This window comes from Notothenia rossii (genome assembly GCF_949606895.1).
Source record: "Notothenia rossii genome assembly, chromosome: 3".
Classification (NCBI taxonomy): Eukaryota; Metazoa; Chordata; class Actinopteri; order Perciformes; family Nototheniidae; genus Notothenia; species Notothenia rossii.
This window is the reverse complement of record NC_136901.1, coordinates 79,601,106-79,617,393: the sequence shown is the minus strand read 5'-3', so window position 1 is coordinate 79,617,393 and position 16,288 is coordinate 79,601,106. Positions and strand designations below refer to the sequence as shown.

General features: G+C 41.0%; 1 protein-coding gene across 1 annotated transcript in view; it reads left to right on the top strand.

Annotated features, from left to right (window-relative positions):
- Positions 1–617: 617 nt before the first annotated feature.
- Positions 618–16,288, top strand: part of dlg3 (discs, large homolog 3) — a 75,329-nt gene continuing 59,658 nt past the window's right edge. Inside the window, exons 1-4 of the mRNA XM_079672262.1 lie at positions 618–887; positions 1,797–1,928; positions 7,683–7,768; positions 12,681–12,812. Of these exons, the coding sequence (XP_079528388.1) occupies positions 845–887; positions 1,797–1,928; positions 7,683–7,768; positions 12,681–12,812 (393 nt within the window). The 5' untranslated portion in view covers positions 618–844. The remainder of the gene's footprint in view (positions 888–1,796; positions 1,929–7,682; positions 7,769–12,680; positions 12,813–16,288) is intronic.

Here is a 16,288-nt window from a genome sequence, read left to right as displayed (position 1 = left end):
GCGAATATAATTGTGTTCACATTAAACTGTAAGCAAGTTCTTACGGAAGAGGATTAGGGCCACATAAGAAAGGAATGATACATTTTGAGTTCTGACGTTCTGACCGTTCTGACTTTAATGTCAGAATCCTGAAAGAAAAATAATTTGTTTTTATTATCTCTTAATATTTATTTTTCTGAAAAATGTATATATTTTTTTCAGAAAATATCAGAATAGTCAAAAGAAAATTTGAATACACATCTCAGTTTTTTTTTTTAGGATTAGTCATTAGTAAGTAAGTTATCATTTACCTGTGATTTCGTAGCAACACTTTCACACACCGCTAGATGGCACACAATGCTAACGTTTAAAAAAGAGTAATGGAGAAGAGGCGATTTTAGGCTGAAGAGAGAAAAATATAACCCGAAGATATGCTGTTTCATTTACTAATTAATCACCCATAATGTAATGGGAAGTCCACCAAAGCTAATTATATGCAACTAGTTTAAATACTCATACTACACTGTCCATAAGAAGCTAAACCACAGGGCCGTGATCCATGAAGGCGAGGCATGTGTGCGAGGGGAGGAGAAACATGTCACGCACTGGGACCGTTTTCTGCCCAAAAACTTTGGAAAGTTGACATGAAGTAAACAGTCTCCTCTTGTCACATTTCAACCCCTGCCTGTGGGTGTGGACCTCTGCTGCAGAAACACTTCAGACAGACTGGGAGTGTCCAGGCTGGATTTTAAACTCAACCTCTCACTTGTTGTGTAGGAGGCGACCGTTATGGTTGTATAATTATCCGGGACTAATACTGTAATTATTTTTCTTCCTAAAAAACCCCCCCGAAACTGTAATTTACATGACTTTTTGGGGAGTTGACCACACCATGGTGCATAAATATGGTGAGTACCGTTAACATCACGTTACATCTACATCACGTGTCTACGTTTTGTAGTAAGTCTCGGTTAAGTTTTTGTGTAATGCCAGCTCAGGAGTTTATGAAAGTTTGTGTACGGGTTTTTATTGTTCCACTTACCTCAGTTATAGTCCATAGAGGAAAACGGGAATGTTCTTTTCCTTAGGGAATGATAAAAGTGAAATACTGTAACTGGGAATTGAGCAACTTCCGGCCAGGAGTGTACTGTTCTGCCAGTTTTTTCGCTCAGATGTTCAGAAACTGTGAAGTTGTTGATTTACCTCCGTGCATGAGCATCATCTCTGCTGAGTTCCTCACCAACCACCGGGTTCAACAACCAGCTGTACAGTCGTGTTGCAAGAGAAAAATACCTTTTAATGTGCTCTGCAGGGGAATGTAACAAACAGCAGTCAAGTCAAATATAAAACAGGATTATAATATATTTTCTAAAAAGGACAATCTCACATTTAGAGTTAACCATCTGTCTGAGAGAGTATAACATGAAGTTGTTGCTTCCTGTGTATAGCTACTTCATCATGTCACAACATCACTTTTTACAGCTCCTTTTCTATCTTACCCTTAAAATGTTTTTGTAAATATAAGGATCACATATTAAAGAATGTCTGAAATGGCTTCTCTTTCTCCCCATTTTCTCCCTTTTTTAACAATCATAACACATTTCTGTATCTTATGTGATTCTAAAAAATAATCACAAGTTGCAGACCTAACAGATTTAAAGGGGTATCCTGTTGCTTTTCATATTCTATTGCTTTAAAAAAACAATACAATACATATTTAATGTAACCAAATTCACCCTCAACCCTGTCACGAATGACTGCCAGCATAGGCTCTTTTCAGCTGTTGTCCTAAGAAATGCATTTATTTTGTTTGGCAGACACACAGCGAGCAGTGGGGCTACTCAGACACTACCAGGCCAACCTGACCAACCCAGAGGAGCAGGCCCTGAAGACCAGCGTGGGCAAAGTCTCCTCAATACTGGGCAGCCAGCTGTTCCATGCCCTTCTTGGTAAGAGAAAAACTTGTTTTGTAGAAGGGACACTTTATCCTTTAGCTTAAATTACATCAGAGTTTTTGCAGTGTGAATTTTCTAAATAACTTTTTCTGTTCATCCCCCTTCCTTCTAAATTAGCTATTTTTTTAATGGTTTACTACACTCGGTTGTTGAAAGTGATTTAGTGTAGCTTCCATACTCTGATATTTGTTGACATGTTGGCTGCAGGCAAGAAAGGATACCGACATGGTCAGGTTGTATTAATTTGTATGAGAAGTTAACTTGGTCTAAATGTTTCCCAATTAAATCTTATGAAAGAGGCCTTTCAGTTTGCCTCACAAAGGTTTCCTCTGTAACACACTAGCATTGTAATGAAAAACCCAATAAAGCCAACCACAACACAGTCTATCTATAAACCGAGTTGTTGTACATTCATACTAGTTACACTGTAAGAGCAAATGTATTCCCTTGACTTTATTTTTTATGTACCATAACCATAACTTACATCAACAAATTGTAGGTCATTGAAAAACTCACCATTTCCAGAAGGCTATAAACTGCTTCTTAATGAACTCCTGATAACACCCTTAAGTGTGCATAGCTTCTGCTACAGCCACTATATTTACCAGCTTCACTTCTTCACAACGTTGGTGTTTTCGAAAGAGGCTCAGGGAAGCCAATGTGAGTCTGAGTTCTTTTTAGAGCAGATGAAGCACATTACTTCAGCTTAACCAATGGTTGAGTGGTCTTTCTAATTACCACAGCCATGTTATAACGACGCCTGCCCTCGGCTCTGCTGTTGCTACTGCTGACCCACTGCTAGGGAGCTGAGGGGGAGGGGAGGCCCAGGCAGCAGTAAAAGAAATATAACATGACATTTACTAGTGATTTATCTAAAGCAATAGTGAATCAACATTATTCCATGTTGTTTGGCAGGTAGGCCGTTCCCCATTTTAACAAAGAATACTCAATGATACAAATGATAGTACCTAGTTCGTACTGCAATGAAAACGGGATGGGTTACTGGTTTTGCATGTGGGTTCGGACGGGAGTCTTTTTTTGTATCCCATAATTCAAATTCAATATTTTAAAACCAAATATGGCTAAACAGGTCAGGAAGTCTCATCTCAAAGCCTTTATAGTGCAGCATTGATATGCATCCTTTTTTTTGACGGATCAGAAGACACAACTGGTGCTTCTTTTATTGCTTAACAATCCCATAATGCATTTATCCGACCTTCCTTATCAACATGTAAAGTTACAGTAACCCTTTTGTTACAGATGTAATCTACCTTGCTATTTATTTTGGAGATTTTATGCTCATGTTCAGGTTCATATTTGTATTATGTGCCTCTACTGCGACATGTCTCCATGCTTTAATGTTCAAAAAAGTATTTATTTTTCTCATACTGCCTGTGCTGCAGCACCTCTTTTCACCCTCTGTCTGAAACCAGATCCCAGTCTGCTCTGATTGGTTAGCTGGCTGGCTCTGTAGTGATTGGTCCCCTTCGTTGGCCTATCATGTACAATGTATTTGAGCGCTTGCCAATAGAAGCGCAAGTGTTACATAGTGATGTCATTCTGTTACAAAGTAAACAAAGGAGTCCGATTAGGCGCGTTCACACCGGAGTACTTTTCCCCGTACTTTTCCCGTTTAGTTCTGTTAGTACCCCTTATGTCGCGTTCACACCAAAAAGAGTACTTAGTGCCGGGAACTTTTATCCCCATTTTTAGTGCCTGCTAGAGAGGTGGTACCAAAAAAGTACCAAAAAAGTACCAATTTCTATTGGCTGGGCGAATTGCAAACCATGCCCCGTAAAACTCTGAAAAGTTTTTTGAAGCCGCCATTGTATTTGCTGGCATTAGCATTATTAGCATTAGCCTTAGCCCCAGGCACCAACGGAGAGAGAATAACTTATGGCAAAAACAAACAAACATGGGAGCGGTGGAGTGATGAGGAGGTGTCGGCGTTCTGGCGATTTACTCGGAAGGCAACTCCGGGGACTCCCGGCCGGGGACTTCGGGTGGCAGTATTCGCCGTGAAGTTGTTTGCGGCCTGCCAGTAAACCCAAAGCAGAAGAAGGCTAAGTGATGTCAGCGGCTCATTTGCGTAATCTTCCCTCAGGGAAAAGTACTCCGGTGTGAACGCGATTGGTACTTAGTGCCCTGGGGTACTAAGTGCCGGGGCACTAAGTTCCGGGACACTAAGTGCCGGCACTAAGTACGGCAAAGTACTTGGTGTGAAAGCGGCTATTGATGCGTTTCCGGCAGGGGGGAGTGTGTGGGAGAGAAACTGCAAATGGAGCAAACTTTGGAAAGCCTTTGCAAACTATTTACATGTACAAAAAGCACAATGAGACTTAAGATTTAGTTAATGAGACTTGGAGAGGATTTCACTTCCCAAATCAGGATGCCAAACATTCCTTACACAGTATATTCAATCAGGGCAGAGCCAGAGGCAGGCGGCAAAATAAACTGCTCCTGGCCATCATGCCAAGCCTCTTCAACAACTCTCCTGGCTCTCTGGTGATAATCTGTGCAGAGTGTGAGGGTAGAGGAAGAGGAGGCCTCTGGCCGCGGTGTCTCAGGTGCAGGCCCTCGTTCAACATGTGGTTCTCATCAGGGAAGGCAGAGCGGAGGAGCAGCCGGTTCACTGCACTAATAGGAATACAGTGCTGTATAAACATTACTCATCCTCTCATCCTCTCTTGTTGTGTTTGCCTTCACATGCTCAGGGCCATGTGAACCCGTTCAGTTCGGCACATTTTGTGTTTCTTTTTACGGAACAACAGCAGACAGATAATTAACAAGAGAATAATGTTTCAGATTGAGAAGATCAGAAGACAGCTCTCTGCTGATATAAAAGTACAGTTAGTTTATGCCTTATATGTTTCTCTGTCTCTGCACTGTGGGAAGTAGAGGTGTTTGATGCAGTGTGGGAAGGTTCAGTACAGGCCGCTTGATTGGATGTCTGCATGGTTGCACAGTCACGAACAAAGGTTGCATTAACTGTGCGTCCATCCTTTTGTTCCTACATACAAACATGCAGTGGGAGGCTAGGGGGGCTGCAGGGAGTTAGGGCACACATACTGACAGACATGTTAAATTGCGGAAGACCCTAAATACCTGGGGAGTGGTTATCGAGGCAGTGACAAGGGGGTGAATTGTTTCCTATGCCTTGAAATCGTGACCTAGTTTTCTGTGAATGTGTTATTCTAGTGAGCTATGTCTTGCTCACCATCATGTAAGAATCCAGTTGCTTTCTCTTTCTGTATGATTCACCCAGGCAGACAATGCAGAGATGACTTCCGTCTAATTGAATAGGTACATGACAAAAAGGAGAGGTCTAACTCACACAAATACTTTCCTTGCATGGAAAGCCCCTATCACTGTGACAAAAGGCTTAGAGCTCGGATCAGGCCATCCAAAAATACACCCAACATCAAAAAGCGATCTGGGAAGAAGTCCTCTGAAAGAGACTTCTGGCTTGCATTATGTATTTTTTTCCATAGTCAGGAATTTATGTGGTCCGTGAGGGTTGGAACGGTTTGGTTTTTTCTTTTGGAAAGTCATAGTTAAACAAAAACTCTCTGTACTTTGTGTGACTGTGAATCTCGAGCTCAAAACACTTCAAGACCTGATTGAGCACCTTTCTCTGTTTTGTTACCTCTGCCAGGAATAGCTGAACAATATTTAATTAGAAGTGTTAGTAATGTGAAAGCAAGCCAGGTGTGCGCGACGCAGCTGCAGAGCAAAACCCTGTAAGACTTAGCAGAGGCAACATTTTCAAAGCCTATTTAAAAGATGAGTTAACTAGATTATCTCATATGAACAATGGGTCAAATGACTCAATATATGTGTAGATCGTTCCAACAGCATGTCTCCTTTTATAGTCAATAAATAACTCTATATTGATACGTTTAGGCAAGAAATGTATCTAACTCCACTTTAACATCTAGATTTTTGTCTTGGAGTTAAGTCGCATACTCATAATACTCTCGTGGCTCAAAAGAATGTAGTCATTTCTAACTTTATGCTGCATCTAAATTATGTTCTAGTGTCATTGTAGGTATTTGTGTTGGTGCCTGTATGCAGGTAGGCCCTACAGCTTGTGTGTGTGTTTGTGTGTGTGTGCATATATTGCCAATAAGAGTTTGTGTTAGTGAGATTGCTCTTTAGTCAGCTGTGCAACCAACTCCTCTGCCCACACATGACTTCACTCCTCCACATTCAGACACAGGGATGAGTCACATGCTCCATTCTTACACTTTTGTTCTTGCAGTGTTTTGTGGGACATACTGACTCTTATCTCTTCATCTCTCTATCTCTCTCTCTCTCACTCACTCACTCACTCACTCACACACACACACACACACTCACACACATATATATATACACACACACACACACACACACACACACACACACACACACACACACACACACACACTCACACATATATATACATGCATACAGAGAGAACTTTATTGGACTGTTTCAACAAAGAGGTCACATTGTTTATTGAAAAAGACATGTTTTAATATGTGTATTTTAAATGTCAGATCCTGTACATGTGTCCTTGAGCAGGGAGTGATGTCCTGACTTTGGGAAGTTTATGAACTCTCCAGCAACCTCTTGATGTCAACAGTGCGGTAACAAAGGTCTGCGTGTGACATCAGCAAAATTGTCCCAGCTCATTCTCATCAAACGGCTGCCACTCAATAGGTGACCACAGGACATGGGCGTGTCACGGGCCGCAGGGTCATGAGTGGAGACCAGAAGAGAAGGGAGGACAACAGTGGAGTAGAGTCATCTGAAAAAGAAAAAACTTCAAAAGAGATGCTGAAATGTGTCGCGAAGATGCTAATAATGCTAATCTCATATAGTATTTAGTGGTGTTTGAGAAAGTGTTTGTATGTTAATGCGGTCAACTAGGATAGTGAACATGGTAAACATTATACTGAAAAGACGCCAGCACATTAGCATTGTATTTGTGAGTGTGTTAGCATTTAGCTCAAAGCCTGACAGCACAGCCTCTCACATTTACTGGCATATTTTTTTTTGCTTTCACAAACTTATATTCACAATATGGCTTGTTAACAAATATGTGAAGTCAATTCCTCACTTAAAGTTTGAAACATACCTTGTGAAAATGTGAAATATAATACCAACTCCCCTTTCTACAGCACTCAAATCAAGGCATGTTACATGGTATGGATTGCCCACTACTCAACTAGGGGGCAGTGTCTTCATGTATTCATCATGCGTAAGCGCTCATGTACCCTTACTCTAAAATGGAGCTTCAAAGCAACAACAATGGACAGACCTACAGTGTAGCTGATCTATGGTGATGTTGAACTGAAAATAATAAAAAGTAGAGAGATGAGGCATGTTGTTCAGGTAATAGGAAATATATGTACGTGGGCCTCTTAGACTGACTGAGCTGATGATTTACTCAGTCAGTACCTGAGTCATGTAGTTCAGCAGCAACATAAGAAGAGCATTTGCAAATGTGGAGACATAACTTCCATGTCAACAGACGACTCCCACCCCCATGTTTTCACCCTGTGCACCACTGAGGAAAAGCAATTCCCAACGTGTCCATGATTGCTCGCTGGACTCTTTTACTTAAACAAAGCTACTCACTTTCGTTGGCTGAGAAGTTGTGAGCAGCAAATAAAATGAAGTTTAAAAAAAACACAAACATCTGTTTATGATGATCCAAGTTACGCAAAAAAAACACGCTCAATTTTTTCTTTTTTCTCACAGATATTCAAGAGTGTTACGAGGTGACCTTGCAACTGAACACAGAACAAACTGTTGTGAAAGAAGACAGCAGGCAAGATACGTGGGAGGTAATTTTCCTTCTTCACATTATAGATTGGAGAAAATATGCTTCATGTTTACATTGTATCTGGTGTCACACATGCTGCTGTGTGCCGTGCTCTCGCCTGCGCAGAAAGGGTACTCCAGCCAACACAAGGTGTCACTCCCTGGGTCCCTCGCACTTCTACATGGAGAAAATGTTAGTGTGACTCACGGCGGCTTTGACTCCAACCTGGAGATTGAGTGGGGGGGGGGGGGGTAAAGGAGGGAGGGATCACATGGGTTGACAGGAGAAGAGGAAATTAGGCAGAGTCAAAAGAACGCTGATTACCATTTGCTCATCAGTGGGCCGCTCTCATGAAGTCAGCCAAGTGTTTGCAGTCACGTGGTTATTTTGAATATTTTTACTGTAGCACACAAAATACAGCAACTGCTTTGAGTGGAGAAAAGCTCTCTCTGATTTAAACCATATTCAGCAGTTAACTGAGGAGCATCACAGAGTCCACACAAGGGTTACAAATAAGGGTCATTTAGTTTGAAGTTCCACTGAATCCTTTACAGCCGCTGACTTCATGTCACTCGCATGATTTAATATTGCATCTTCTTCAGTTATGCCAAAATGTTAATGTAATTGATCTTTGCCTGACTTCTAAAGCCCGTTTACTATTGACCCCTGGCCTTTTTTTAAATAAAAAAAAAAAAAAAAAGATATAACTGCTGCTTATTGTGTATATCTCTGTTTATTTGTCATGCAGCATTTGTCTACATGCAGTACACAGGGGTTTTAGTTCATTGTGATGCCACAAACAAAAAAATGATTTCATTTTCAGTTTTCAAATTTCATTTTTGAACTGAATTTAAGGCTCAATTGGCAGCTTTGATCCCTTTTAACGACAAAAAGGGTTCCTCCACTGAAACCTCAGACTAATTAAATTAAATTAAATTAATAAAGTCTTAAAGAATCTGTATTTCATTAAAGGAAAAGCAGCAGGCCATTTCCTACGCTTACTGTTGCTGTTGCACAATTATTATCCATGAGATGCCAAGTGTAATGTCACTTGTCCATTTATTTAACAAAACTAAATACATTTTTCTGTGTTGAATTCATTTAGAGGCAGGCTAGTATGCAACAGTGTATTGATTCATAGAAATATGATATTGGTAGTTATTTTTCAAATAACCAACACAACAGAAATGGGAACAGAGTAGATTCCCTGTCTACTCAAAAATACTTCAGAAGTGAAAAGAGCCCACTAGAAATATTTTGAAACCCTTTTCTGAGTTTAAATGTGTAACAAAAGCACTCCAGTTACATGCAGCAGGCTTATCAAGCCTCAAAATTACCAGCACAAAAAACGGACATATCTCTCATACTATTAGGAACCACTTTAAATGACTGTAACCATAGTGAAACAGACGGGACACATATGCAGTAAGAAAGCAAATTACATACAGTATAACCCTGACCCCAATAGTCCATTGAGTGTTGTGAATGTATTATTCTACTTAGATGTGAGTTAGGGTTATGGTTGCGGTATACACAATGCCTTGTTTATTATTGTTAAGGACGCAACTTTAATCGGAAATGAAAGTCCACATTTTCAAGTGAATTTCATTACAATACTGTACTGCCCGTATCTGACTTAAACTCATTTAGTGGCTATGTTCAAAATGTTCGGTCTCTTCATTAGGAAATTCCCTGGTGCTTGACAGTTGCCTCTGACCGTCCCACTGAACCTCCTTGTCCATTTCCTGTTTGGTCATTTGGGACCTTCTGATTGGTCACTTAATATTGACCCAGTGAATGTGATGTCAAACATTAGTCAGAAGGGCCTTACCTCTCTGATCCAGTTTTTTGAACAGGACAGGTGGCTCTGGATCTGACCCGTGCGTTTGGTAGATGGGATCTTTACAAGATGTCACAAAGAGCTCGATAAATAAATTATTGAATGCATGTTTCTAAATATGTATGTGCAAACCCTCGTTCAGGTTTGTTTTTTGTTATAAAGGGGATAGTGAAATTAGGCAATTCAGTCCTCACATGAGATAAGAGCTTTAATCTAACACTGTTCCTTTGTGCTTAACAGCCCCTCCCTCCACTCAATCACTTAATGGCAATGTGTTTTTGAAATTCATGTGCTAAGTCTGAACTGGATTATGTAAGGTCCTTTGAACAGGGCAACGACCAAAAAGTTGTCATTTAGTAGACTGTATTAAATGGAGGTTTAAAAGCAGAAGACTGTTGTCCAGTGCATGACTTCGCAAAAAGCTCTGCTAAGGGACAGCATTTTCAACAGAAAGGAATCTCATGCATTTTTGACATTGAGTAAAGGATATAGTAGGCACCATATTGACATAATAAGTTCTGATATTTAAGAATTTGAAAGCGTTATGACCTAACATGTAAGATTAGTCCAGTGGCTCTTCTTGTTTGTCAGTAGAACAACAGCCATATTGGCTTAAGTACACTTTTATCATGAGCACCCGTGATGTTCCAAAAAGTGATTTTTAGTTTGGATGTTATTTAAAACGGTTTCTATGAAATCCAATATTTGAAGATTATTTAGTACTGTTATATATATATCATGTAGAACACTCTGGCTCCAATACTATTACAGAAAGGAATCATCAATGTTAAGGGAATTTTGCATTTATGCTAATACTAGGAATTGCAGAAGCAGATTCTTTCAAACATTTACCTATTACCTTAAGCATTTTAAAAGGTTCATCAATTACTTTTAGGATAGCTATAACTACTTACCATGTAATTAGAACAACAAAATAACTTTAAGCCATCTGTTTCACTCAGTTTTCCATTTATTTGGTTCATTATTTTAACCATTTATCAGTTTGTATTACTATATACTATGTACAGTACACTACTATTACTTAATGAAACTTGTCATTAAATTAATAAAGCACAGATAAAGCAGCAAATGTCAATCTACACAATGTGACATACTTCTTCTCCCTGTTTAGGCAGAAAGTCAAAATACAAAATATTGGACGTTCTTATACTGTAGGTGAAACACATTAGATCAGTTGCAGTGCCACATATGTGACACCTATCGAAAGACCCCACAAACTCTGACTGTAGTCTGAACTTTCCTCTGCCATCCTGAGCTGCTCTCAGTGTGTTCTGTGGTCCGCCCTGTCGAGCTTCTAATTCAGTGCAGCTTGGCTCCAGATCCTTCCCCACATCGCTCCCTCTCTGGATCCCAGCTGCTTGTGGGGCCAGGCACCGTCCTGGAGAGAGAGAGAGAGGGGGAAGTTTGAGAGGGAGAGAGCTGCTTAATGGACACCCAGTGAGGGGCTCATCAGTATTCCAGCCATGTTGTCACCTGAGTGGAGGATGGGAGGGAAACTAAATGAGTCTGCAAATTCCCTGATTTGGTGCAGAGTAGCAGGTGAGAGTGGAGAAAAGAAATGAAAGAAAGAAGAAGGGTGTAGAGGAAAACCGTTTTTAGTGATGTAGTTGATGTTATACCTACAAAGATGTTGGTGTTTGATTGCAAATACCTTTATTATTGTGTGATAGTCCGGGAATAACTCAGAAAGTAATACCAATGAAGAAACTGAAACATTTCATACATTTAAATATTGTATGACTTGAATTATTAATTGATGGACTCATTTCAAATGTGTCTACTGTCTACAAAAAATTTTTTAAGTGCATGTTTGTATGTGAGTGTGTATGTGTGTGTGCACAGTGCACACTCTGGGTTGCATGTATTAGACAGAGCGGGCAGCTCGGGCTGTGACAGTTGACCTCCCTGTCAGCTCAGCCACTTGGGAATGAAGTGGTCATAAAAAACTCACTTAGCATCTCAGGACGCAGAGTACAGGATTCATACCAGTGCAACAACAGAGGAAAATATGTTGTGTCTTTGCAAGTCGGTGCCAGTTAGTTGCAGAAATGCCAGGCACTGCCACCCCTATGCTTAGAGATGTGTATTTACTATTTATACAAACAATCGTCTTTTTAACTTGAGCAGCTTTCATTTTCATTTGTAATATTGCCTAAGGCATCACTCCTTGTTTGGATAATCATTGGGGCTGTTTTGATATAACTTTTATTCCAACTTTGAACATGTAATGCCTTCTCGGAAAGCTGCCCTCTGCTTTCAGTTAAGGTTCTGTGGTCTAAGCTTTGGGAGTGGTGTGACTGGTATCAAGGAATTTCAAGCACTGTGGACTTATTGTATCCCCAATCTTCATTCAGTACAATGTGTTATTTTGTTAAGTTTGATAAGGGACATGTTTGCAATTATTTTGTACAGACCTTTATTTGTCATAAATATGAGAGGGAGTGAACCATCCACTTCTGTGCTGCTCGGCAGGTGACTGTTTCCACAACAAATAGCCCTGTGTTGATGTGTTACTCTGCCCATAATTTCCACATTTTAGATTTTGCAAAGGCTCTCTCCTTTTACTACACTAATGTCTGTGTGCTGAATATGAAGCTAAAGCCAGCAGACTTTTGGCTTAGCTTAGCATAAAGACTGGAAGCAGCTAGCATGGCGCAGTTTACTGACTTACTAAAGTCTTGGCAAGGCTGTGTTTTTATACTATTATCTTAATTGTTTTTACAATGTTTACTGGGGAGTTTTGGGGCTGCAGATTTTAGACGTTCAGACAGTCATGCATGCTGTTTTTAACTGCGTCCAGTCTTTTTGCTAAGCTGAGCTAACCAGCTGCTAGCTGTAGGTTCATATGTAGCGCTCAGAAATTAGAGTGGTATCAATCACTGAAAATATACTCACAATCCTACAGATGTGCAAGTAGTATCAATGTTCTTATTTAACTCTCAGCTGAAGAGCAAATGAGAAATGAAATGTTGTTGAACTATACCGTTAATCTTATTTGCGATGATTGTCATTTTTGGTGTCCACAAGTTTTGTTTTTTTATAAAATCCCTTTTTATTCACTCTTGTCCCACAGGAGGAAGATGATGGAGAAGAGGAAGAGCAGGAGGAGGGTGTGTCTCGGGTCCGAGTGACCAGCAGGAGGAGCCCTCACAAAGTGGAGCAAGTTTCTGGCTTGGTGACTTTATCTCATGTGGACATACCAAAAGTGAGTAAAGCAAAGCAAAAAGCCGTTTCCTAGGGCGATCAGAAAAGACACAAGAAAAGGCAGCTGCTGCTAATAGAAGCAGATACTAATGAACCTCATGATGTGACGATTACGCATTCACCATGACAGTTTAGTGAAGCATCCCAGAAGTGCCCCAGCAAAATCATCATGAGACATTTTTGTTCATGAAGGTTGATGATCTTTTAAACATTTTATGATGTTGAGGCATGACTGGTAAACAACACACAACGCAGTCCACAAATAGATGTTGTGTTAATTGTTTTGATGTTAATTTTTCATTCTTTAAAACAATTTAATTAACTTTCTCTTCAGCATTCAACATCTACCATGATAATTTGCATCTATTATGCTTGTACAGATCATAGTAATTAATAGTTTTAAAACTTTAATCATATAGGAATTATGTGAAAGCTGTTTTGTAAATATTTTGTCATCACTATTCACCTGCAGCTGCAAAACACTTACATTCTTAAGTATGAGTTTATGTTTTAGGCTCTCCTTGTTGCTCTGCGCTAATAACATAGATTAAAAGGAATATATAGTTTTAGGGAAACACATGTATTTGCTTGCTGAGATTTTGATCGATACTACTCCTATGTGTCTGTTAAATATAAACCTAGAGCTAGCAGGCAGTTAGCTTAGCATACAGACTAGAAACAGGGGAAAACAGCTCTGCATTGGAAACCAAATCTGACTACATTCACCTTTTAAGCTCAATAATACCTGCTTCACATCTCATTACTTCACATCTCATTACTTCACATCTCATTACTTCCTCTGTATACAAAAGTTCGGAAATCTTTATGGTTAATGTGCCATTTCTTATTTTTACACTTGAGATCTGTATTGATCATTTAATATAAATCTTGGCAGGAAGGTGAATAAGTGTATCCCCCAAAACAATTTCTCTACGATTTGTGGTCAACCTGCTGCTTACACGAGCAAATGTCCTCGTATGTCCTGATAGAGATTTATCTGATACAATATAGCTGTGTTCCTCAGTATTGTTAAAAGCCCTTGTGTTCACATGCCTTCCCCATTACAACACGGCCAGTGGCACATGGCAGCACAGTGGCCGCAGGCGTTGGCTTTTCAGCTGAGCCCAGAACTAGTGCAGTGGGTGGAGGCGTGAGGGGGTGAGGGAGGGAGGGAGGGGGAGAGAGGGGGAGAAGCAGGCTGTGAGCACATGGATCCAATGTGCTCGCATGATAATGTCTGCATAAAGATAAGGTGACAGTACAGGTTGACTGTGGATTATACGGTGTGTGTTAGTGTGTGTTTGTGTGAGACTCCCTCCATCACATGAAGGAGGGAGGTGAGGGAGCTGAGGAGGCGCAGGGAACAGGAAGGAGGGAAAGAAAGGGAGAGAAATGGGGGGGGGTTTAGAGAGGAAGATATAGTGGGGGAGGCTGAGAGAGAGAGAGAGAGAGAGAGAGCAAGGCGGCTGAGAGGCGAGGGCCGGTGCAGTGCAGAGCTGGAACGGACACCCAGAGCTCAGCCTTTCCTCGGGTTGCCATGGAAACCACATTCCTCCCCCGCCTGCATCCCTACAGACTGCTCCGACTCTCTCTATCTATCTCTCCTCGCTTCTCTGTTTTTCATCCCGTCTTTTTCATTCCTCTTTTAATTTGTGTCTTTGTTTTTGTTTTTTCTCTCGCTTTCTGTTTCTGCTCTGCTTTTTACACCGTGAACGCATATGAGCACAATCGTGATGATGCACACTCAGCAAGCACACTGATTTCACATGCAATGCTCTCTGTGACAAGGTGAATGGGTAATTGCACAGGGTTTATTTTGCATTCCTATGCACTCATGGACACATAAGCACTTTCTTTTTTTCTCGGCATCTCTCTCTATTTTCTTTTCTCTATTTTTACTCCCCCTTCTGTTCAGCACCATGCTTCAGTAATGCCCCCTCTAGTCATTGCATTTCTGCCCACACATAGGGCACCTAGTTTGGTTTCTCCTCGGTTATTGCGTCTGTCGTGGACCCACAACACCTTTATCATATTTTATCAGCTACCTTCACCTTTCTGTCAGCTCATCCCTTAACCTCCTACTAGTACTCCATTTCATAGCTCTCGTTCTTTGTGGGTCTGCAAAAAAATCTCCACCAAGCGCTTTCCGTTAGCCATGCGGCTCTGATACAATCTTCCACTCTTGTCATCTTGTATATCCCTCCACTTCTCATTTTGCTTCATGTGTATGTTTTACTCATTATTCCATCAGTTTGAGGTGGTGTGTGTGTGTGTGTGTGTGTGTGTGTGTGTGTGTGTGTGTGTGTGTGTGTGTGTGTGTGTGTGTGTGTGTGTGTGTGTGTGTGTGTGTGTGTGTGTGTGTGTGTGTGTGTGTGTGTGTGTGTGTGTGTGTGTGTGTGTGTGTGTGTGTGTGTGTGTGTGTGTGTGTGTGTGTGTGTGTGTGTGTGTGTGTGTGTGTGTGTGTGGAGAGCAGCTGTTCTCTGCCACTGAGGCCTATTAATAGGAGTCTTATCCATCTAGCTTTTGTTTTCAGTGTCTGCATCGCTAGGAGAGCATCGCGGAGGCTCTTTGGCAGGTTACATTCGCTTTTAGTACATAACTGATGAGTATCTTTTCTTCTCTGGGTCTGACTGGCTTCCTCTCTTGGGGTCTCTCTTGCTTCACCATGTACCCCCCTCCCTCCACATTCACAAAGCTATGATTCTTTGAGCAGTGGAAGCATTCACTGTAAAGATTGTGCTAAAGATTTACAGATTCTGCAAAGATGCAATGATGCCTGAGAGAGAATTTTGCTTCCTCACCCCCCTCTTGCAGTTAGTTAAGGCTACAGTAGTGCGGCTCAGTACGTGTTGATATGGAGCTGCCTCTTTAAGACTGCCTCAGTACCGACTGTCCTTTTATGGTGCTGCATCCGGTCAGGTGACACAGGAGTAGTCAGCTTCTCTGAGAAATGCCTAGAAATGACTGAAAAGCTCAGTACATGGTGTGTGCTGTGGTTGGGGGTTGTAATGCTCATTATGATAGCACGTGTGTGTGTGTGTGTATTTGTGTGTGTGTGTGTTTGTTACAGGGTGTCCAGGTGGGTTTATGTAATAAGGGCCGTGCAGGCTGAGCTCATAGTGTTGGGGGAGCTGCAAGCTGGGATGCGGGAAGCATTTCCGTTCAAAAGCACTGGATAATTTCCCCGTTTATGCCATAAATCAAAGGTCCCTCTTTTTCATTTGCCAACAGAAGGTCAGAGGTTAGCGCTTTCATTTCACAAGATAAATCACCTAATGCTGTTGCTCCACTCCTTTCCGGTCAAAGCTGTTTAATTGTTCACAATATTTATCAAGGACTGCCCACTAACACTCACACCACTCACTCATGTATGTATACACGTGTGCATACGTGATGTTTATTATATATTATAGAGCCATGAGTCCAAGGAGTACAATATTGCTATTCTTTGGGGTCTTCTAAAGTCAAGTGGTTCTT